This window comes from Ochotona princeps, chromosome 17 (genome assembly GCF_030435755.1).
Source record: "Ochotona princeps isolate mOchPri1 chromosome 17, mOchPri1.hap1, whole genome shotgun sequence".
Lineage (NCBI taxonomy): Eukaryota > Metazoa > Chordata > Mammalia > Lagomorpha > Ochotonidae > Ochotona > Ochotona princeps.
The window spans coordinates 10,996,529-11,018,697 of NC_080848.1; the positions used below are offsets into that span (position 1 = coordinate 10,996,529).

Genomic DNA, 22,169 nt, shown 5'->3' on the forward strand with positions numbered 1-22,169 from the left:
CAAATCAGCAGATGGAAGATCTTCCTTTCTCTCTCTTTCTCTGTATATCTAACTTTCTAATAAAAAAATTTTAAAAAATTTTTTAAACCCAGACAGTAAACAAAAATAAATTTCCAGAGTTCCAGCTATACCTGGACAATGAAAAAATTGATCAAGGAGTCAATATAGATACAAATGATGAAACTTCCCAAAACAAGATATTTCTTTTTTTTTTTTTAAAGATTTATTTATTTTATTACAAAGTCAGATATACAGAGAGGAGGAGAGACAGAGAGGAAGATCTTCCGTCCAATGATTCACTCCCCAAGTGAGCCGCAACAGCCAGTGATGCGCGCCGATCCGAAACCGGGAACCAGGGACCTCCTCCGGGTTTCCCACGCGGGTGCAGGGTCCCAGTGCATTGAGCCGTCCTCAACTGCCTTCCCAGGCCACAAGCAGGAGCTGGATGGGAAGTGGAGCTGCCGGGATTAGAATCGGCGCCCATATGGGATCCCGGGGCCTTCAAGGCGAGGGCTTTAGCCGCTAGGCCACGCCAGGCCCAAAACAAGATATTTCTTAAAGTGTATGTCTCCTAACTGATTTAACTTGGAGAAAATCTTAGAAAACATTTTCTCTGAAGAAACATTTGACGTTTGAAGGCACAGTATCTTCAATTTCACTTCAGTAGCTTTGCCTTCTATTAAAGTAAAACAAAATGTAATATTTTTCAATAAACAACTATAATACAATCACATTTTTTTATTTTAAAAGATTTATTTATTTATTTTTAAGATTTATTTTATTTTTATTACAAAGTCAGATATACTGAGAGGAAGAGAGATAGAGAGGAAGTGGAGCTGCCAGGATTAGAACCAGCGGCCATATGGGATCAAGGCGAGGACCTTAGCCACTAGGCCACGCTGCCGAGCCCTACAATCACATTTTAAAAACTTCATGAGTCCAGTTCATTACTTCAAAATTGTCACCCAGGCCAAAACCTTTAGACCTAGCCAGCCTGCCCGACTTCTTAAGCCTTCCTCAAAGGTAACCATTCTCCTAGGACTGTTTCTCTCTCCAGCCTTGTGTCTGAATAAATAGAACATTTAAAAGATGGTTACCTAATGGAGTGCCTTCGGAGACCAAGAACTCTGAGGTCACCCACCCCCATTTGGATCTACCACATGGGATGGAAGAAGCCCAAATCCTGCCTTGCAGGATCCAAGGTCATTGGAACAACAACCAGGATCCCTGAGCAGTCCGCAGAAACAGAACAGTCAACTTCCTTCGGGACTAGGGAGTGGAGCTTTCTCTGGTCCTTGTCTGCTTCCAATTTTGGGTCCCCACCCCCTCTCGTAATAACCATCAGGAGTGCTCCAGAAACCCCTCAAAACAAACAAAACTAGAATAGATAGACAGAGAACAAGGAAAGCTCAGAACCAGACAAGAAACGGTCAGTGGGGATGCACTTATAACTCACTGGGTGGGACACAAAGATTAGTTACTCCTCACTGGGGTATGGAAGATTTCTCTGCACACCCCTCCTAAACATGCTCACCTAAACTGTTGACATATATCCTGTTAGAATTATAGAGTTAAACCACCTGAAAAACAGCCAGGTTCAACGAAAACATGCTTCAATGCTATAAACTGCTGAAGACTAAAATTAAAATAGGCATGAGACAGCTGAATAGCAATCTATAGCCATTTTAAGGTATATACAACACGGCTGAATATAAACCAAAATTGAAATGTCTATGAAGAAGTCACAGGTTGTGGTTCAGAACCTGCATTTTCTTAGTAACATATTAGTTAATCAATACCATGTCAATTAACGTCACAATGTTGTAAATGGTTGGAAATACTATCTTGGGGCTTTTAATTGATTGGGATGATACTCTGCCGGCTCTACCTTCAGACCAGAGATGGTCTCACCAACAAACCACTGAACTTACCAGGACAATAAGATGCTGGACTTTATGCTTGGTAAATACCTCCAATGAAAGAATGTCAACTGAATTATGGAAATGCAACAAGGTGGAGCAATCCGCCGTGGGGGGAGGGTGTGAGGAGGGGCGGGGGGAATCCCAGTGCATAAAAAAATGTATCACATAATGCAACGTAATTAATTTAAAAAAATGAAATGCAATAAAAATATGTTTTAAAAAAAAGAAAAAAACAACATACCACAAAGATTAAAAAAAAAAAAAATGTTTTATTGACAGAGAAAAGGAATATCACTATCGCTTCTCGGCCTTTTGGCTAAGATCCAGTGTAGAAAAGGAATATCACCTACCAAAACTAAACGCAAATCTGGAGAATATCCAAAAGAAACAAACAAAAAAAGAAGACTAATTCAAACGATGAACAGCCCATTGCTAAAATGACAGGACCAAATTACTGCCTCTTGATTTAACCCTGAATGTAAATGACTTAAACTCGTCAATCAAACATCATAGATTAGCAGACTGGATCAAAAAATAAAACCCATCTATCTGTTGCCTACATAAGACTCGTCTCATCAAAAAAGATGTGTGGAAACTGAAAGTGAACGGATGGAAAAAGATATTCCAGTCTAATGGAGAGGAAAAACAAGCCATTTTTATATCAGATAATAGACTTTGATGTGAAACATATTAAAAGCAATGAAGATGGACACCACATAATGGTAAAGGATCCATTAAGCAGGAAGAGATCACCTTACTAGTTTTTAGGATGTTTTCTTTCTCAGCTCTAATTTTGCTTGATTTTTCTCTCTTGCTTTTCTTTGCTAGTCTGGTTGAAAGTTTGTTTTGTTCTTCCTCTTTAATGGTTCTTTCTTGTTGCAATTTGTAGTTTTTAATTTCAGTTTCATTTATTTTTGTTGTGATTTTTGTCATTTATTGCTTGCTACTCATTTTTCTTTTCTAATAAGTCCTTGAGATGCATTATTAGATCCTTTATTTGAGATATTTCTGTTTGTAAGCACCTGATATTACAATATCCGTTTTGTTTTTGCTATATCTCATAGGTTTTGATATTTTTGTTTTTATTTTCAATTTCTTCAAAGAAGTGATTTGCTTATTAACTTTCTCAGTAACACATAGGTCATGCAGTGGCACTGTTTTCTTCAGGAAGTTTTTTTATTTTTAGTTCTTCAGTGACACATTGGTCATTTAGTAGCATGTTATTTAACTTCACGTTGTTGTAAATTTTCTGTTTTTCTTCCTGTTGTTGATTTTGTTGTATGGCTTTTTAAGGGGATGTATAATAACTGTGTAATAGAGACTGTCATATACAGATGTGAAGATATAATGCAGCGTGCGCATTTACTTCCAAATCAAAGATGGATTCTCAATGAAATTGACACCTTCACAACAGGATGCTGAACCTTTTGCCATTGTCCATACCTACAATGTCAGGATACACTTAAATAGCAGAATGATGAACTTATGACTGCTTATGAAGAACTATACTATTGTAATGATATGGGTGAAATCAGTGTGGGGGAGGGGATTTGAGGAGGGGTAGAGGGAAAGCCCAGAGCCTACGGAATTATATTAAAATAAAATAAAATACTGCTTATCACCACAGGTGAGCTCACTTTTTGAACTTTCAAAAAAAAGATGGTTACCTAACAATGCTGATTTGATCTTTGTACTTATAAACTGATGAAAATTTTTGTTAAGAATACATCATTTTGCTGTTGTTTTAAATTGAGAGGCAGAGAAACGTTAAGAGACTATATTCTTTACCCACTGGCTCACACCACCCCTGCACAGTGATGGGCTACGCCCAGGCTGAAGCCATGATCCAGTTCCTCAACCAGGTCTCCCATGGGTGGCAGGCACTCAGTGTCTGAGCCATCACTACTGTGCGCCAGGGACCACACTGGGAAGCTGGAATCGGGAGCCAGAGATGGCAATCAAACCCAAACGCTCTGATATGGGATTCAGGCATCTTAGTTGAGATGAGGCGACTCCACATGCTGTACCACGATGTATCAATTCACCCTGTGCATGGGCCTGCACGTTCTTAGGAAGCGAGAACAGGATGACTGCGTAAGAAAGATTTTTTTTTTTTTTTTTCAAAGAAAAAAAGGGTCAAGATAGTAACATTGGTTCATGATGGATAAAGAGCATTGGAATGAATTTTTCTCACACTTTCTTCTTTAAAAAGGTAAATAATTAAGGAGATAAAACATGGAATCTGAAGTCAGACGATTTAAGATCAAATCCTGATGATACAATTGCTGTGCAACTTCAGACAAGTTGCTTGATCCTTCTATAGCAGTTTCTCCAAGGAAAAGAAAGATCCACTTCAGAGTTGTTTTTGAGAATATATTAATACCTGTAAAGCACCCAGAACTATAACTTGCACAAAATAAAAATTTCGCATGTGTTGGCCTTTATAGCTCTTAAAGCTCTTGTGCCGCCTTCAAAGAATAAGAACACGCAAGCACACACAAAAGTACATTTAAGAGGCACAATGCATGTGGCCAAGAAGGTGGCACAGCTGGCTAATTCTCCACCCTATAGTGCCAGTATCCCTGATGGGCCTCAGTTCATGTTCTGGCTGCTCAACTTCCAATCCAATTCTCTACATGTGGCCTGGGAAAACAGCAGAGGATGGTCCAAGTTCTTGGGACACCTGCATCCATGTGGAAGACCCAGCTCAAGGCTTCAATAGACTCAGCTCCAGCCATTGTGGCCATTTGGGAAGTGAACCAGTGGATGGAAGGTTCCCCTGACCGCATAACTCTCCAAACAAATGTCTTAAACAGAGTACACTGCTTTGCTTGTGGCAATACACTTAACCAGTCTAGCAAAGACCTCTTCAAACCATATGGGTTTCCACCCACTGGCAGCTTTTCCACCTACCACAGAGGACGCCGCGTGCTCCCCTGCAGAGGTGGCAGCAGGGGAGCAGTGACTTGATCTCCAGTAGTCTCTCCCGATAGGGCAGGGTGCTCGAGGCTCTGAAGGGTGGTAGGGTGCTTGTAAGGGAATAGCTGCTCGGATTGGTTCCCCCAGCTTCCTAGCACTTGGAGCCACACTCACAGAAGGGGATTCTGCTGGAAGACAAATATTAGTGGATGTAACCGAGTTCTAAGAACAAATCACAGACCTGTATCAACACATACATACTGGAATGCCATATGGGCACTGGTTCGACTCCTGGTTGCTGGTGTGCCTCGGAAACCAGGGAAGGATGGCCCAAGTGCTTGGGCCCCGACACTCACATGGGAGGCCAGCAGAAACTCCTGGCTTCGGTTTAAAGGCCCCAGCTATTGTAGCTCTTTAGGGAGTAAAGCAGTAGGTGGAAGATCTATCTGTGTAACTCTGCCTTTCAAATAAAAATCTTTGGGGAAATAAACAATAAACTTGATTAAAACAACACACACAAAAATAATAAAACTATGGACACATCCCTAGCGCACATGTAGGAATCCAATGAAAACAAATGTAACTTTACTACTATTATCGAGGGAATGCCACTTTTATTTAAAAATAATGAAAAATTGTGAGCAATTAAAGTTACTTTGAAAAAAGCAATGTGGGGCCCGGCATGGTGGCCTAACAGGCAAAGTCCTCACCTTGCACGCACTTGGATCCCACTAGGGTGCTGGTTTTAATCCCGGCAGCCCTGCTTCCCATCCAGCTCCCTGCTTGTGGCCTGGGAAAGAAGTCCAGGACAGCCCAATGTCTTGGGACCCTGAACCCTTGTGGGAGACCCGGAAGAGGCTCTGAGCTCCTGGATTCAGATCAGCACAGCACTGGCCATTGCAGCCATCTGGGGAGTGATTCAGCAGACAGAAGATCTTCCTCTCTGTTTATCTGCCTTTTCAATAAAAATAAACCTTAAAAAAACTACTCAAGAAGATTGAAATAACAAAGTAACAAAGTAGTGGGTTGTAAAAACATAATGTCAAAGATAATTTTTTGTAATTGGAAAGGTCAGGTTTATGAAGAAAAAAAAAATCTCATCCGTTGGTTAGTTCGCAAGTGGCTCCAACAACCCAGAGCTTAGCCAATTTGAAGCCACAAGCCAGGAGCTTCTTCCAGGTCTTCCACCTGGGTGCAGGGTCCCAACATTTTGGGCCACTCTCTACTGCTTTCCCTGGAAGGGAAAGTGGAACATCCAGGAATCGAACTGGTGACCATATGGGATCCCAGCACTTGCAAGGTAAGGATTTAGCAATTGAGCTAATGCACCAGGCCGAAAAGACAATTTTTCAATCGTGGTAATTCACTTGTTCCTAACCAAGATTTCATTCCATAAAGCAGAGTAAGTGTTCCATGAGAACATCAGTACAAAAGTGATTGACTGTTGCAAAGTTACTTCCTTGCAAGGTAGGGGAAGGCTAGGAGACAAAATAGAAAAAACAAGCTAATTGCTAACTTAAGGCTGCTTCAAGTTCCCCTTTTGGGTCTCAGCATTCAGGCAGTCAGTGGGATCCAGAGCGATCCTGACATGAGCAGGGACTATGGGAAGGTTCAATGGCCTGTCTCCTGCACTGGGGTGGCAAAGGCAGAAAGACAGCAGGTTGAGGCCCTCCCCTAACGGGCAGCTGGCACGGCCGGGCAACTGTCCTGGCCCACACAACTCAAGCCCCAGGGCTTCACCATTTGCTCAGGCAACCACTCAGGCATGTGCAGCTCTGGCCTAGTTGGGGACATAACCCCCTTAGGAATCCCAGCCCACACAGCATGGCTTAAAAGCCCTAGGCCTTCTCCCTGGTGGCCCGGGCAACCACCCCAAGCTGCGCAGCACTGGCTTCAGGCCCCTTCCAAGAATCCCTGTCTCTGTGTGTGGCACGGCTCAGGACCAGGTTCTCTTCCTGGTCAGGCGACTACCCTGGCCCAAAGGGTTCTAGCCTTAAGCTCCCTCAAAGCACCCTATCTCCCATCTCCCAAACAGGCTGAGCAGCCACCTTGACAAAGGGGAGGGCAGGGCAGAACTGAGCAAGATCATTAAAAAAAAAAAGCAGAAGTATGGGCAGGGAGGAGAAAGGGAGGAAAAACAAAAATTCTAAATAAATATGTGAACTCATAATAGCAACATTTACAATAAGGTTACACAAAACCAAAGAAGAATCGCCAAGTATAAGGAAAGCGGAAAGGCTAAGAGCAGTAACAATTACCACAGAACTGCTGCCTCCAACACAGCTGCAGAGTCAAGAACTGACTCCACGGCAACTCACCGCCTGCAACAAAAGACGGCCTGTTCTTCAACAGAAAACGAGATGAGGGAGGATCCAAGATGTCATCAAGTGATTTTGAAGTTGGTGTTGAGGCCTTTTTAGACGGAATTTCATTGGGCCGTTGGTTCCCTAGGAAAGAAAATGCTAGAGGTAAAATGTTAAACTCTGAGGGGACTGATACAGCACAGCAAATTAAGCTGCGACCTGACATCCCACAGGAGCACCACTTTGAGCCCCAGCTACACCACCTGCAATCCCTGCTAACGCGCCTGGGAAAGCAGTATATAACACTCATGTGGGAGACCACTCATGTGGGAGACCATGACAAAGCTCCTAGGTACTGGCTTCAGCCTGGCCCAGCCCTTGCTGCTGCAGACAACTGGGAAATGAACCAAAATACTGAAGATCTCTCTCTTCCTCCATCACCTTCCCTAACTCTTTCACATAAATAAAATTCTTTTCTTAAAACGTAAACTATCAAGGGTCTGGCGTGATAGCCTAGCGGCTAAAGTCCCTTGCCTTGAATGTGCCAGGGTCCCATACGGGTGCCGGTTCATGTCCTGGCTGAACTACTTCCCACTCGTTCTGTGCTAGTGGCCTGGGAAAGAAGTCAAGAACGGCCCAAAGTTGTGGGACCCTGCACTTGCGTGAGAGACCCAGAAAAAGCTCCTGGTTCCTGGCTTTGGATCGGCTCATTTGCGACCACAGCGGTCATTTGGGGAGCGAATCAGCAGATGGAAGATATCCACCTCATTTTCTCTTCCTCTGTATATCTGACTTTCCAATAAAAATAAATGTTTCAAAAAAATTTAAACTATTGAAATAATTCACCCAAGTGGGGGACCTGGAAGAAGTTCCTGGTTCCTGGCTTTGGACAGGCTCAGCTTTGGCCGTTGCAGACACTTGGGGAGTGTACCAGAGGATGAAAGATCTGTCTGTCTCTCCTTCTCTCTGTAAATCTAACTTTCCAATAAAAATGTATCTATAAAAAACAAACAAACAAAAAACTGGGAGCCTGGAGCCATAGCCTAATAGCTGAAGTCCTTGCCTTGCATGTGCCGGGACCCCATATGGGCACCTGTTTGTATCCTGGTGGCCCCACTTCCCATCCAGCTCCCTGCTTGTGGCCTGGGAAAGCAGTTGAGGACGGCCCAAAGCCTTGGGACCCTGCACCCACATGGGAGACCCAGAGGAGGCTCCTGGCTCCTGGTTTTGGATCAGCGCAGCACCGGCCATTGTGGTCACTTGGGGAGTGAATCATGGGATGGAAGATCTTCCTCTCTGTCTCTCCTCTCTGTATATCTGCTTTTCCAAAAACAAAACAAAACAAACAAAAACTTCAAAAAACAATTCAAAGAAATTCGAAAAACTACAACAGAAAAATTACTTGATATATTAAATTTTTTTCAATTATCAAAGTGATAATTAAAGTTTTATTTTCTCATGAACCAAACAAAAAATAATAATAATAAAATTTAAAAAGTAGGGCCCGGCGGCGCGGCCTAGCGGCTAAAGTCCTCGCCTTGAATGCCCCGGGATCCCGTATGGTCGCCGGTTCTAATCCCAGCAGCTCCACTTCCCATCCAGCTCCCTGCTTGTAGCCTGGGAAAGCAGTTGAGGACGGCCCAAGGTTTTGGGATCCTGCACCCGCGTGGGAGACCCGGAAGAGGTTCCTGGTTCCCAGCATCGGATCGGCGCGCACCGGCCCGTTGCGGCTCACTTGGGGAGTGAATCATCGGATGGAAGATCTTTCTCTCTGTCTCTCCTCCTCTCAGTATATCCGGCTTTCCAATAATAATAAATCTTTAAAAAAAAAAAAAAAAAAAAGTAAGGGACTGGCAGGATGGTGCAGTGAAAGCACTACCTGCAATTCCACCATCCCATATGGACATAAGTTCGATTCCTGGCTGCTCCTGTTAATGAGCTTGGGAAACACCAGCAGAAAATGGCACAAGTACTTGGGCCCCCACTCCCCCCCCCACCGGCGGAGAACCTGAAGCAGTGCCTGGCTCCTGGGTTTCAGCCTGGCTGAGCACTGGCTACTGCAGGCATTTGTCCAGTACACCATGGACCTGGCCAAAGTCAAGAAACAAGAACTCCAGCTCACTTGGAGAGTGAAACATCGGATGGAAGATCTTCCTCTCCGTCTCTCCTCCTCTCTGTATATCTGGCTTTCCAATAGTAAATCTTTAAAAAAAAAAAAAAGAAAGAAAGAAACAAGAACTCAATGGGCCTGGTGCGATAGCTCAACTGACAATCCTCCACCTCCAAGTGCCAGGATCCCATTTGGGTGACAGTTTGTGTTCTGGCAGCTCCACTTCCCATCCACTTCCCTGCCTGTGGCCTGGGAAGGCAGTCAAGGATGGCCCAAAGCCTTGGGAATCTGCACCCGCGTGGGAGACCCAGAAGAAGCCCCTGGCTCCTGGCTAGAAATCAGCTCAGCTTCAGTCATTTGGGGAGTGAACCAGCAATGGACAATATCTGTTTCCTCCCTGTAAACCTTTCCAACATTTTTTTTTTTTTTTTTAGTGAACCCTATCCACATCTCCCATTTGAACTAACACTATCTCTGACTGCCTCCCACAGTCCACATCAGCAGGAAGCTATAATAGGGAACAGAACCTGGACTTGAACCCAAATGCTCGGATCTGGGATGCAGGTGCTCTGACCTGCAACCTTGACTTCTGGGATAAACACCTGCATTGATTCCCATCTTAATGTGCCTAATCCACTCTGATATGCTCATCCTTCTATTTAAAACGTATTGTTGCTTGGTGTTATAAAACACCGAATAATTTTACTACATATTTTTCTATTTGCCTCAGTTATTAGCAGCCTCTACAAGGAAGAGATCTATGTCTTACATCCCAGTAAATGACCAATTCTTAACATGGGGAAGACACTGAATAAATAACAAATAAAAGGAGAGTGTGGCGGCACATTTGGTGCTGTAGTAGAACAGAACTAACTGGACAACTACCCCAAACGATGACAACAAAAAATCTCAGAGAATGGAACCAAAGGACGTTGGGAGGGTGACATCATCCTAGGATGGGTGAAGTCAGCAGCATTTCAGAACCATCCAGGCCACTTGGACAGAACCCTCGGAATAAGTACACATTGAGACTCTGGGTTGATATGAGGTGGCGGTTCCTCATCCCTGGGTACTGGTCGTGTGGCAAGTCCATGAATGGTTTTCCCCTTTGTTTTTCTCCCAGGAACAACAAGAAGAAATAGCAAATTTGGAAGCAATGAATTCACCCAATTTTCCCTAAACCTCGATCCTTCCTATCCTGATCAACCATGTACTCATTTAAAATAAAAAAAAAAAAAGTAACAATAATAAATGAACGTCACGGCTAATATTCTTAGAACTCATAATTTACCCACTAGATAAAGTAAGCTATCACTCAGTGTGAATGGCGTTATAAAAATAACAGAGGCCACATCTCAGAAACAGCTTCAGAGTCGGAGGAAGGTGAAGAAGCCACCCCTGGAGGGTGAGTATGCCAGAACAGAGAACAGCATCACAGCACAAGAACACCATGTCAGAGAAGAGCCTGGCGAGCACATGAGGCAGGACAGGGACAGGCAGTTGGAGGGAGCAAAGTGGGAGGCTTCAAACTGGAGCTGCAAGATACGCAAGATTACTGCGTATAAGCAGTGACTGATACTGTGCAAAATGCGACCTAAACCGGAGAGAAACTGCCATGGGGAGCACACTGTTAGTTGAAATGTTGAAAAAAAATTGGTCACCACACCCACTTGGGAGACCCAGAAGGAGCTCTTGGCTCCTGGCTCCGGATAAGTTCAGCTCCAGCCATTGCAGCCACTTGGGGAGTGAACCAGCAGACAGAAGATCTTTCTCTTTGTCTCTCCTTCTCTCTGAAAATATGCCTTTCCAGTAAAAATAAATCTTTCAAAAATATTAAAAAGTCACGCCACAAATGATCTGGCAACCTTTCGGTCATCTATTTGTTTTGGACTTACTGTTATGTCAATGACTTCTATTTGCTACTTTCTATCTAATGGACAATTTCTTTTTCCTTTTTTAAGATATTTGAGGAAACAGGGGGAGATAATTTTTCATCCATTAATTCACTCTCCAAATGCCTACAACAGCCAGAACCCAGTCAGAATAAAGCCAGGAGTCTGGAACTCTGTCCGGGTCTCCCACGCAGTGGGCAGGGGACCCAAGCATTTGAGCTATCTTCCACCTCCTGGGATGAACACTGGTTAGCGGAGCAGGGGACTGCATGATGGCTCAATGGCTAAATCTAAACCCCAAGTGTTGGGATCCCACATGGGCACAACTAGTGTCCCAGCTGCTCCGCTTTCCATCCAGCTCCCTGCATTTGGCCTGGGAAAGCAGTAGATGCTGAAGCCCGGGTACCCTGCACCCGTGTGGGAGACCTGGAAGAAGCTCCTGGCTCCTAGCTTGGGACTGGCTCAGCTCCATCTCTGCTTCTCGCCTCCTTTCTGTAAATCTGCCTTTCAATAAAAAGTGGAAGCGGAGTAGCTGGAACTTAAACTAGGCACTTCAATATGGGATGTGGGTATTCCAAGTGGAAGCTTAACTGGTTGTGCCACAATGACCAGCCCTGGAATTTCAATTCCAATATGCTGGTAGCGCACTCTGGCTCTTTTGCTCAATCTTGAATATTACTGAGTTCAACGGTTCACTCTAATACTTGTGCTCTGAATTACAGTAATTGATATTTGAGGTTTACTCACCATTACTTCTTAGAGAAAAGGTGTGTGCTGTGTCTCCAAGTCTAATTATTTCACCCGTGGACTCTGCTTCATCTTCATCCCAAGAGGGGCCCCGTGCCTCAGATGACGAGCACCTGGAAGAGGAAGAGTGTCTCTCAGCATTTGGCCTGGGCACAGACGGCCGTCCTGTGAGCCAGCCTGATGTGTCCAGACCGCTCAATGCCTGCAGCAGATACTGGGAGACGCTCCCTTTCACTGCTCCTCCATTTTGTTTCCAGTGAGACAGGACTTGCGTGAGAAGCAGTGTATGACGTATTAGGGTTAAATAAGAAAATACAGAGAAGGGCAGATACTGCTGACTCCAGCAGTGTGGGAAAGGGGAGACCCCACGCTGTGCATTCATTTTGCAATATCACTAAATTGTTCCACCTCTGTATTTATTTAAATGTAATAATGAAAAAGCAAATATTTTCACCTTTTAATAATTTTTCTCTAAGGCACATTTTTCAGTGTACTAAACCTGCAAAAGGCACCATCTATCCTTTTAAACCATAAGAAACTGTAAGAAACTGAAAATTGAGGGTTCCAGTGTGGAAGCCTGGTGGCTGAAGTCCTTGCCATGCATGTGCCGGGATCCCATATTGGCACTGGTTATGTTGGCTACTCCACCTCTCATCCAGCTCCCTACTCGTGGCGTGTGAAAGCTGTCGAGGACGGCCCAAAGCCTTGGGACCCTGCACCCACGTGGGAGAGCCGAAACCAGCTTCTGGCTCCTGGTATTAGATTTGTTCAGCTCTGGCTGTTGTGACTACTTGGGGAGCAAACCAGTGCATGGAAGATCTCTCTCTGTCTCTCTCTCTCTAAATCTGCCTTTTCAATAAAAACACATAAATCTTAAAAAAAAAAAAAAAAGACATTGAAAACTGAGTATTTAAGGGAAAGTCATATCATGGCAAAATGGCAACCTTTAGCTAGCAGGTAGTACAACTAAACTGTAACTACATTCATTCTATTTCAGCACAAATTTTTAAGTGCTAATACTAGTCAGGAATATTGGTACATGATTTTTGTAATAACCTGGCTTTTTTGTGCTAATGTAAGACACAGTTGTGGCCTTTCTGGAAAACATTTTGGCAACTTTTATTAACAGCCTTAAACAATTCATCTTGTTTGAATCTAGCTTAAAAACATGAGGAAGAAAAATAGACGAATGTATCATTTCTATTTTTTTTTTTTCATTTTTAAAATCTTATTTAAAGAATAACTTCCATTTAAGGTGGTTTGGCACGTTAGTAAGCATCCGAAGGAATAAGTTATACTGGTTAAAGATCATCATGAAGGGGGAGGGCTGGCCTTGTGCTATAGCAGGTTCAGCCACCACCTGCAATTGTGACGTCCCGTAATGGGGCAGCTCCTTGCTAATGCCGCCAAGCAAGCAGAGGAAGATGACCCAAGTGCTGAAATACCAAGACCCACAAGACATGAAGCTCTTTCCTAGCCTTGGTCTGTCCAACCCTAGCTTTTGTAGCCATTTTGGAAGTAAACCAGTAGATGGAAAATCTTTCCCTCTCTCTGTAGCTCCACCTTTCAAACAAATCTTAAAAAAATGATGATGGGCGGTGGGCATGTGGCCTGAAGCCCCATTAAGAGCCCCCTCCCACACTGGCAGGTCTGACTTTGGTCCTGGCTTCACTTGCGACACTAGCCTCCAGCTCGTCCTGACCCAGCAGACAGAAATGAAAGCTCAGCTGCCTGCATTCTTGCTACACAGACAGAGCCTGGTCCAGTGCCTGGCTTCACGTCGTCCCACTCTGCTCACAGCAGGCATCTGAGGAGTGAATCAACCAGCAGATGACATGAATCTACCTCTGGATATCCACTGCCGACTCTCTCTCCCTATCAAATAAGCTAAAATACATATCATTTTTTTGGTATAAGTTTTTCTTCAAGGAAGATGAACTCTGATGATCAAAAGAAAAATAAAAAAATGAATAGGTAATTAAAAGTTGAGAATTGGGGCCCGGCGCGATGGCGTAGTGGTTAAGATCCCTGCCTTGCTAATACCCTAGTGGCTCAAGTCCTCACCTTGGTCGTGCCGGGATACCATATGGGCGCCAGTTCTAATCCCGGCAGCCCCACTTCCCATCCAGCTCCCTGCTTGTGGCCTGGGAAAGCAGTCGAGGACAGCCCAAAGCCTTGGGACCCTGCATCCGCATGGGAGACCCGGAAGAGCTCCTGGTTACTGGCTTCGGATTGGCTCAGCTCCAGCCGTTGCGGCCGCTTGGGGAGTGACCCATTGGAAGGAAGATCTTCCTCTCTGTCTCTCCTCCTCTCTGTATATCTGACTTTGCAATAAAATAAATAAATCTTTGAAAAAAAAAAAGTTGAGAATTGGTATTCATAACTCTAGGTTCCTAGAATCCCTTCAATGAAAGTCTACGAGAAGTTACTAAGGTGTTCACATCATGTTCTAAGGGTGCTGTGGTAGCAGAGGCTGTATTTTTCACTTTTAGAATACGTAAGTTGTTTAACGATACTCATAGAGAGCTACCTTTCAAAAGAGACTTTCTTTGATGATGATTTGGATTCCTTAGAACTTTCTAGATCTTCCAAAGGCTGTCCTTGATGGGATTCTTTAAAATACTGCTCAGTTTCACCTGTTAATTTAAAACAAAAAAAAGTGATACCAAAAACACCAATCCCTTACCAAGTTAATTCTATACTTATTCTATCCAAGAGGCTGCCGGAAGAAAGATAAGTGAGGCAAGGGCCAACCTGTCCTGGGGTAAACTAATGAAATTTTTAAAAAGCCAAGTCACCACCTGTACTAAGTTACTTAAAGTACACTTTAAAAGTGAGGTGTAGACCTGGCACAGTAGCCTAGTGGCTAAAGTTCTCACTTCGCTTGCACCGGAATTCCGTATGGGTGCCTGTTCTAATCCCGGCTGCTCTGCTTCCCATCCAGCACCCTGCGTGTGGCCTGGGAAAGCAGTCAAGCACGGCCCAAAACCTTCGGACCCTGTGCCCACATGGGAGACCCAGAAGAAACTCCTGGCTTCAGATCAGCGTAACTCCAGTCACAGTGGAGTAAATCAGTGGATGGAAGATCTTTCTCTGTCTCTCCTCCTCTCTGTATATCTGACTTTCCAATAAAAATAAATTTTTTCCGTCTGATGATTCACTCCCCAAGTGAGTGCAACGGCCGGTGCTGTGCCAATCCGAAGCCGGGTACCAGGAACCTCTTCCGGGTCTCCCACGCAGGTGCAGTGTCCCAATGCATTGGGCTGTCCTCAACACTTTCCCAGGCGACAAGTAGGAAGCTGGATGGGAAGTGGAGCCGCCAGGATTAGAACCGGCGCCCATATGGGATCCTGGCGTGTTCAAGGCGAGGATTTTAGCTGCTAGGCCACGGCGCTGGGCCCAAAAATAAATAAATCTTAAAAAAAAAAATTGGGGTGTCTACAGGGCCTAGTGTAATGGATCAATTGGTTAATCCTCCCCTTCCAAGCACTGAAATCTCATGTGGGGCAAAAATGTAGCACCGAACCTGGCATGCATCTCTACATCCTCACTCTTGTGTAGTAAGAATGTTAAGTCAAGTCCAAGGCAGATGCTACCCTGCGCAGGGGGGCACGATTAGTCAACCTCTATTACCCACTATTAATAACTGGCATTTTGAAGACAGAACCAGCACTAAGTGATACTGCCAAGTGATTACAATCTACCCCTGCAAAGGCTGAGAATCAAGTAAGAAATGCTGTCCAGCCAATGGCATAGCAAGCTTCAACCCGTCAAACCCACTACGCACTACTGGTCTCCCGGAGTATCCCTCAGCCTTTACTGCACAAACACATACAACCAGGAATCTCTCAGTTTCACCTTCCTCCTGCCAACCCCACTACCAGGCCATCGGCTTCACACTATTATCCCTTCTCAACTAGCACTCAAGCCTTAAATTATGAGAACTATTCATGTAGGGCCAGCACTGTGGTGCAATGGGTTATGTTTCCACCTATATGCCAGCATCTTATCTAAGCGCAGGTTTGAGCATGTGCTGCTCCACTTCGATCCGGTTCCCTGCTAATGTGCCCCAAAAGCAGCAGTAGATGGCCTAGGAGCCTGGGCCCGTTACCACATGGGAGATCCGGATGCAGTTCCAGGTTCCTGGCCTTGGCCTGAACCAGTCTTGGCTAGCACAGACATTTGAGGAACAAACTAGAAGATGCAGCATCTTTTTCACTTTCAAATTTTTTAAAAAAATCTTAAAAAGAAAACAGCTATTCTTCTTAACGGCTTTACTTGGAGGTAATTTTCTACCTCAATTATGTTGCCAAAAAAAAAAAAAATTAAAGGGGGCCAGTGCAGTTGCATATCAGGTTAACCCTTCACTTGCAGCGCTGGTATCCTAGCATCCCACACAGGGACTAGTTCATGTTCTGGCTGCACTTCCCTTCCAGCTCCCTGCTAACGGCCTGGGAAAGCAGTGAAGGCTAGTAGTCCAAGCCTTGGGGCCCTGGCTGTGGATTGGCTCGGCTGTGGCCATGTGGGAATTGAACCAGTGAATGGAGGATCTCTCTCCTCTCTTTTGGTAACTCTCTCCAATAAAAAAATAAGTAAATCTTTTTTAAAAATTAAAAGTCAGAGTATCCAAATACCTACTGAGCCATGAATTAGGAAAGTGCCACGTGTCATTAATTTTTTTTAATTGGAAAGGCAGATCAGAGTTATGGAAACAAGGAAAGACAAAGATCTTACATTTGTTCGTTAGCTCCACAAATGACCAAGACGGTCAGAGCTGAGCCAATCCTAAGCCAGGAGCTTCTCTTGGGTCTCCCATGTGGGCAAAATCCCAAGGCTTTAGGCTGTCCTCTACTGCTTTCCCAGGCCACAAGCAGGGAACTGGATGGGAAGTGAAGCAGCCGGGATATGAACTGGCGCTGACATGGGATATCAACACTTGCAAGGTGAGGATTTAGCCATTGAGCCATCATGCAAAGCCTGGCACTAAATTTCAATCTCTAAATACTATGTTTTCACTTTACAAACAGATGTCTTCCTAACTTCAGTAAAAGCTCATCTGACAACAATAAATGTTGATTTGTTTTTTGATTCCTTCCAGGGAACCTACATCGGTATTTGACATAGTAAGCACTGAAATAATTTTAAATTAAAACAAGAAATTTTCAGTTTTCAATCTTCTTGTTGATCTTCTAGGCCTTTTTAACAGCAATGACTGAGGCAGGAAACTAGCCTAAACTAAATGAAGATTTTTCTCAAATGTTCATGGTGTACATTTTTTTAAAAAATGTGCAAACTAGAAAGGGTGAGCCAACTCAAATTTTTGACATAATTCGTATTAGAGTCTGTCTGTTACTGTTGCGGCCGGAAGCTTTTTTTGGTAACTCCTCAACATCAAGACAGATAACACATTATTCCACCCATGGTCAAAAACACAATCAACCCCCAACTGTCACATGTAGGCTCCTTTGTTTTTTTCTCAACGATAAGTAAACAATATAATCAAGACTTTCCAATACTTAATTTCCTTTTGTATGATTTCCTTAGGATAAATCTTTAGAAATAGGATGTACTGAGTCAAGGAGTAGAAACAGTTCTTAGCCACTGTTCTCTGAGTTTAAATGACCACAACCTTTTTGGATAATGTGGCAATACTGATCTTTATAAAATCAAAATTTCACAAACTGAATTACAATGTGGAGAACTACACTGCTCAAAAATAAAATTTTAAAAATATTTCGACTATGGGGGTCTGGCACTGTGACAAATGTTTCAGCTGCTGCCTGCCATGCCAGCATCCCACAGGGGCAATGGTTCAAGTCCCAAGCTGCTCTACTTTTGATCCACCTCCCCGCTAAAGATTCTAGAAAGGCAGCAAAGGAAGGATGACACGGTGCTTAGGCTCATGCCACCCACAAGGGAGACCCAAATGGAGATCCGGGTTCCCAGCTCCCACCTGGCCCAGCCCTGGTGGCTGCCGCCATCTGGGGAGTAACCCAGTGCATGGAAGATCTTTCTGTCTCCATGTAACTTTGCCTTTCAAAAAAAAAAAAATCTCAGACTATAAGCAACCATAAGGATAAGCTGACAGCAATGCAGCTGTTCTTCTGGGATGTCTCTGTTAACGTCCCTGTTTGCAATACAAATGGCTGTTTTCACATGGGAAATTCTGAATAAGAAACTTCATGCAACAGGACAACAACTTAGCTTTCCTATAGTTTTGCTTTAATTTACAAACAACATCCAATTAAACAAAGGATAAGTAACCTCATGGAACTGTAATCTAATGGAACCTTACCAGGCTTAGTGCATTAGTGATTCTGCTTCCTAAGAAAAACAATCAAAGAGCATACAAGACCACGTACAGAACAAACCATGTCCCATAAACTTACTTCTCTCATGAGATGTTTCACTGATGTGCTCCGTAAGATACTCCAGCAATCCATCAAATATTTCTAGGAGATTCTTAATTGATTCTTTATCTCCTTTCACTATATTTTCTCCTGAACACAGAATAGAGTTATTAAAAAATGTAACCTGCAAGCCTCTTTTTTTTTTTTTTAGATTTATTTTTATTACAAAGTCAGATATACACAGAGGAGGAGAGACAGAGAGGAAGATCTTCCGTCTGATGATTCACTCCCCAAGTGAGCCGCAACGGGCCGATGCGCGCCGATCCGAAGCCGGGAACCTGGAACCTCTTCCAGGTCTCCCACGTGGGTGCAGGGTCCCAAAGCTTTGGGCCGTCCTCGACTGCTTTCCCAGGCCACAAGCAGGGAGCTGGATGGGAAGTGGAGCTGCCGGGATTAGAACCGGCGCCCATATGGGATCCCGGGGCGTTCAAGGCGAGGACTTTAGCCGCTAGGCCACGCCGCCGGGCCCACCTGCAAGCCTCTTAAAGTGGCTGTTAACACTGAAAAAATATTCTCTGGGATACAAGTAACATAAACTAACCCAGAAGAACTGATACATTAAAAGCATTATTTTCCTGTTTTCTTGATTATATATAAAGGAGATAGCCTTAAATATGGTGTTTACTTGCAAAATAATTGGACTTAAGATTCATACTAAAGGGCTCGGCAGCGTGGCCTAGTGGCTAAGGTCCTCGCCTTGATCCCATATGGCTGCTGGTTCTAATCCTGGCAGCTCCACTTCCTCTCTATCTCTCCTCCTCTCAGTGTATCTGACTTTGTAATAAAAATAAAATAAATCTTAAAAAAAAAAAAAAGATTCATACTAAAAAGTCACTAAGTAATTTTTTTTTTTTAAATGAGAGTAACTTTCACACTGTGAAATTCTAATCCTGGGATGGTGGTCTGCTGAGAGCAGCAGAGAAATAAGCACCTGTTGGAATACTTCAGTTAAGAAGGTCAGTGGCCCAGTGCGATGGCCTAGTGGCTAAAGTCCTCCTGGCTCCAGATCAGCTCAGCTCCAGCCATTGCAGCCACTTGGGGAGTGAGTCAGCAGACAGACATCTTCCTCTGTCTCTCCTCCTCTGTTTATGTTTGGCTCTCCAATAAAAATAAATCTTTAGGGGCCCAGCGGCGTGGCCTAGCAGCTAAAGTCCTCGCCTTGAACGCCCCAGGATCCCATAAGGGCGCCGGTTCTAATCCCGGCAGCTCCACTTCCCATCCAGCTCCCTGCTTGTGGCCTGGGAAGGCAGTCGAGGACGGCCCAATGCATTGGGACACTGCACCCGCGTGGGAGACCTGGAGGAGGTTCCTGGTTCCCGGCTTTGGATTGGTGTGCACCGGCCCGTTGCGGCTCACTTGGGGAGTGAATCATCGGACGGAAGAGCTTCCTGTCTGTCTCTCCTCCTCTCTGTATATCTGACTTTGTAATGCAAACAATAAATCTTTAAAAAAAAAATAAATCAATCTTTAGAAAAAAAAAAGTCCTGTTTTCTCCCACGTTTGTTAACTCTCGGTTTGCGTAGATCACATCATTTTTCTGATTAAAACCTCATCAATGGCTTCCTGCATTGAAATCCTTTTCCTCTCACAACATCTCCAGACTTATCCATGGAACCCTCCACAGTTCATCCTGACAAAGCCTCTAGCTCTAGTAAATGTCCAGTTGAAATGCTGAATAGAAATGGATTGGCCGAAGCATGAAAACCTGACATGATTGTTTCTGCTGATAGAACCACTTGCAGGTATTGCTGGAGCCCAACCACTGGCTGGCCTTTGAGAGCGTGCCTGGCACTCTCAGGACTTCCCACCAGCACAGGAGAGAGAGTAAGAATTGAGATCCAATCTAAATCAGCAATCTGATGCTTTCGGCTACCACTAGTTAGAAGACAACGTCTGACAACTCTTCTGCCTAGGATAGCTAACCTGAAATCTTGTTTCCAAGCCCTGTTTTCCTGGATTAACATAGGTCAGTATACCCCAGGGGCACACTGCCGACGTCTTAGTCTCCAGGATGGGGAGCACGCTCTGCCAACCCAGCAACCATCAAGAGCTTCCTGGAGCAGGAGACACCCAAGGCGCCAGCAGCTGCCTGCAGGAAGGTAAGTGGTTTCCTAATTTTTCATGGGCATGCATCAGATTTGTCAGGGCAGCTCTGCATGAGAAAGTTCTATATATACATATATGTTTATCCTGGCACACTACATTTATAAAACTCAAATACCAGAAATGCCCTTCTCGGGTGATAAAGCTAGTCCAAACCACGAGACAGGGAGACTCCAGAATTACCCCATAAAGTGAATTCTCTAAACTGCTTTACCACATTTATTTACAAAGACACACTGTCAAAGACCATACTTTTTGTTTGGAGTATAAGATACAAATGATTTGTGCTAATATTTGTCTTCTTTAACTGTCGAAGAATGAATCAAAAGTTTAAACTGTGTTTTTCTGAATGTGGCATACTTTCAAGTTTCCAAGATTCCCTTTGTCCATTGGCTTGAAATAATTAACTAGAATAATCCTAATTTCTCACTACCTGCCATGATAAAAAATACTTAAGTATATTTGGTGCATCTGGTTTTAGGGTACAGCATGGTACTTTTATCAGGAAAAAACTTAATGGCTCAAAACTCAAAAGCACACAGTGAAAATTCCTGTCCTTTTGTCCTACAGCCCCGAATGTTCCCCTTGCTGGAGGCAATGCGTACTACAACTTCCCCGTACGTTACCAGCGATAAGAGACTAGCACGTAATGTATATTATCACTGTAACTGCAGGACATTTTTCTCATGCATATATATATCAAAAATTATTCCCTTAAATGCAGCACTGTACATAAAAAACATTATCAGCTTTTGTAACTGCACAGTTAACTCATCATGTGGAACAGTTGTAATTTAACCAGTTCTTATTAACAGATACTTAGTTGTTTGAAACTTTTGGCTAGCACAAATAAACAGGACTGGTACTCTTTAAAATCCAAACAAAACACATACCACAAATTATCAGCGTGGATACTTAATATCTCACACTCGGCTCCATCACAAACTACAATGCTTGGTCCCCTCGAAAAAAGTTTTCATGTGCCCTTGCCTTAAATATACCACTGGATTGTCTTGGCTGTTTCCAAAAACCCTACTGAACTAATTATCTTACCGAAGTGCCTAATTGGTTAAGTATATACCAACCTGTTATGTGAGACAGGCTGACCTGCAGGTAATCCAAGGCCAGAGAATCGATCACAGCCTGCACATTGTGGGCGTCATCCTCCTGACTCCTGGGGATGGCTATGAGGTCTGGGGGGTGAAAAGTCCCATCATTTTGCATCTGTGAGAATCTACGGCTTTCAAGTAAACTGAACAGTTAGAAAAGTTCTGCCAAAATACAACGTGTAAGAAGGCACAGATAAAGTTAACAGGGCCAAAATGCGGCACAGTAGATTCTCTAACGTTTATGCATTTACAGATCAAACTTAATATATGCCATATAAAGCAGGACAACTTGGTTCCTAAATTCAAGGTGCTAATACTCTGATAAGGGTATTAGCAGACCTCAGGCAGGACCTTAATCCATCAGTACCGGCTGCTGCCCAGGACAAAGTGACCATAGCAAAGTCAGTTAGATTTCACATATGTCCTTTAAACGGTCTGTGGGAATTACTGGCACAAAGATCACAGTGTGGGAAGACTTAATATCAAGTCAAATATCTCCTCTGCTAATGAAGATGATGTTATCTGGGGAGGGTGGGCTAGCACCAAAGAGCAGCGAAGAAGCATTCCCCTCTTCCAGGAAGTGGTAAGGGCACTGCTGGAAAGTGTACAAACCTTACAGCTCTTAATGGTTATAAACTACATAAAGAAACAGGA

The 22,169-nt window shown here is 43.8% G+C and overlaps 1 protein-coding gene across 1 annotated transcript in view; it reads right to left on the reverse strand.

Annotated features, from left to right (window-relative positions):
* CEP95 (centrosomal protein 95) overlaps nt 1–22,169 on the reverse strand; it is a 37,331-nt gene that overhangs the window by 13,167 nt on the left and 1,995 nt on the right. Inside the window, exons 3-8 of the mRNA XM_058676173.1 lie at nt 21,492–21,599; nt 18,283–18,393; nt 14,424–14,529; nt 11,894–12,006; nt 7,160–7,288; nt 4,836–5,029 (exon numbers count right to left, since the gene is read on the reverse strand). Coding sequence (XP_058532156.1) covers nt 4,836–5,029; nt 7,160–7,288; nt 11,894–12,006; nt 14,424–14,529; nt 18,283–18,393; nt 21,492–21,599 — 761 coding nt within the window. The remainder of the gene's footprint in view (nt 1–4,835; nt 5,030–7,159; nt 7,289–11,893; nt 12,007–14,423; nt 14,530–18,282; nt 18,394–21,491; nt 21,600–22,169) is intronic.